General features: G+C 52.9%; 1 protein-coding gene across 1 annotated transcript; it reads right to left on the bottom strand.

Annotated features, from left to right (window-relative positions):
* Positions 1 to 229: 229 nt before the first annotated feature.
* Positions 230 to 1747, bottom strand: LOC143379976 (sperm motility kinase 2B-like). The gene has a single exon (XM_076832743.1). The coding sequence runs from the start codon at positions 1745 to 1747 to the stop codon at positions 230 to 232; it is 1518 nt and encodes a 505-aa protein (XP_076688858.1).
* Between the last annotated feature and the right edge of the window lie 343 nt (positions 1748 to 2090).

The raw sequence follows: 2090 nt of genomic DNA, 5'->3' as shown, positions 1-2090 counted from the left end.
AGAGAAGGGCAGGGCAGGCAGGGGGCAGTGAATGAGGAGAAAGTCCGATGTCGCTGGCAAGTGGGGGTAGAGGAGATCTGGATGAGCTCCTGGCTGGAATCTGCATGGAGAAGCCTGAGCCAGTGGGCACACCTCACTTCTGAAGCTGTTGAAGTCCGCTTCCTGACCAAGGCCGGTGGCATGTTGGGATGCTCAGAGCTCTGGGCCTCTGGCTGTCCAGTGGTCTGTCTCACCCGGACATATCTGCTTGAGCCACTCTGTTGCGGAACCTAGGGCGTCTGTGGTCTGGGTCCATTGGAGCCTCTCCTTGGTGGAAGCACGGCATGCAGCAGCACAATTTTTGAAGGCAGTTGACAATCCTTCTAGTGACCCCCTTCCAGCCCCTGTTTCTCTGATGGGCTTGCCCTGCTAAGGCTGAGCTGCCACCTTCTACTTCCCTAGGAGGTCTGGGCCTAAGGTACACACGCCATTGGGTCGCAGGTTTCTTCTGGGGGGGTCGGCTGGAAGGGGGTGTCTTCATGTGGAGAGGAAGGACAGGTGCGCTGGCACATGCAGCCTTCTGTCTTGATAGCTTGGCCTCCTCAGGCTGCTGCTCACAGGGCAAGGCCAAGGCCGGCTCACTATTGCATTTGTTGGGGCGGACCCGGGGAGGATCCGCAGGGAGGCCTGGGGAAGACCCAGCCGCCTGATGGCGACCCCGACGACGCACAGGCTTCGCCTCAAGCACGCAGTCTGGCTTCTGGCTTTTCTCGTGCTCGAGGATGAGGTACGTACCCATGGCCTCATCGAACTGGCGATTTGTCAGGGACAACCAGACTTTATAAGGGTTGTAACCCATGTCGACCATGATGGTCATTATGTCTGGGTCAGGCCGCTTGGGGCGTGGCTGGCTGGGACACGTGGGTGAGTAGTACTCATCCTGGGTCAGCCATGGATGCCTCATTATCTGTTCTAGAGTGGGCCTTTCTTTGGGGTCCAGCGTTAGGATTTGCTGGATGAGGTCGCTGGCTTCCTCGGACACGTGCGGGGGAATGCTGTAGCTTGCCTCCAAGATTCGCTTCTTCAGCCCCTCAGTAGTGCTCCTCTTAAATGGCCTTGACCCTGAAAGCATAAAATACAACGTGACACCCAAGCTCCAGACGTCAGCAGGGGGTCCCTCGAATCCCTTACCCTGAATCATTTCAGGAGCGCTGTACAGGAGAGTGCCCCTGAACCCAGACAGCTTCTGGCCAGGTGTGAAGCTCATGCTCAGACCAAAGTCGATAAGCTTCATGTGACCCTTGGCATCCACCACGAAGTTCTCAGGCTTCAGGTCCAGGTGTGCAACCCCTTTCTCATGGCAGTAATGCACGACATGCACCATCTCCCTGAACACGTGGCGAACCTTGTACTCTGGTATGCCACCGGCCTGCGGGATGCAACGTCGCAGCTGTCCCCCACTCGCGTGCTCCATAATGAGGTACATATAATGGACGGTCTCGATGACTTCGAAGAGCTGGATTACATGTTGGTGTTCCAAGGTCATCAACCAATTCCGCTCATATAGCACTGGTTCATTCTCCTCGGTCTTGGGCAAGACTTTCACTGCCACTTCTAACCCGGTCAGGAGATGGCGGGCTAGTACCACCTGCCCGAAGCTCCCCTCCCCAATGTTCTTCAGGACACGATAATGGTCCGTGAAGGCGCTCTCGTAGCAGGAGCTGGGCTCCTGAGCCACTACACTAATCTCACTACTCTCTCTATGCATTCTAAATCCTAAACCGGAACACCAACTAGGGATGCTAGCTAAAAAAAAAAAAAAAAAAAAAAAAAAAAAAAAGGGAAAAAAAAAAAAAAAAAAAAAAAAAAAAAAAAAAAAAAAAAACACCCAAATACCAAAACCAACAACCAATAAGCAAAACACCAAACAAACAAAAATCCCAAATCAAAAAAAACAACAGCAAACCACCACAAATACCAAATACCAACCACCAACCACCAAACGCACTGACTATCTGGGAGTCCGACAGGTCACCACCAAGAGCTTCCTGTACTTGTGGACAAAAACCCACCCACAGCCACTCTCTTATATAGCAGGAGTTTGAGATTAC

The sequence above is a fragment of the Callospermophilus lateralis genome, chromosome 14 (genome assembly GCF_048772815.1).
Source record: "Callospermophilus lateralis isolate mCalLat2 chromosome 14, mCalLat2.hap1, whole genome shotgun sequence".
NCBI classification, from domain to species: Eukaryota; Metazoa; Chordata; class Mammalia; order Rodentia; family Sciuridae; genus Callospermophilus; species Callospermophilus lateralis.
This window is presented reverse-complemented; position numbering and strand designations above follow the sequence as displayed.

Coding starts and splice junctions, on each gene's coding strand:
- LOC143379976 (XM_076832743.1), bottom strand. CDS start 1,747: ATGCATAGAGAGAGTAGTGAGATTAGTGTAGTGGCTCAGGAGCCCAGC.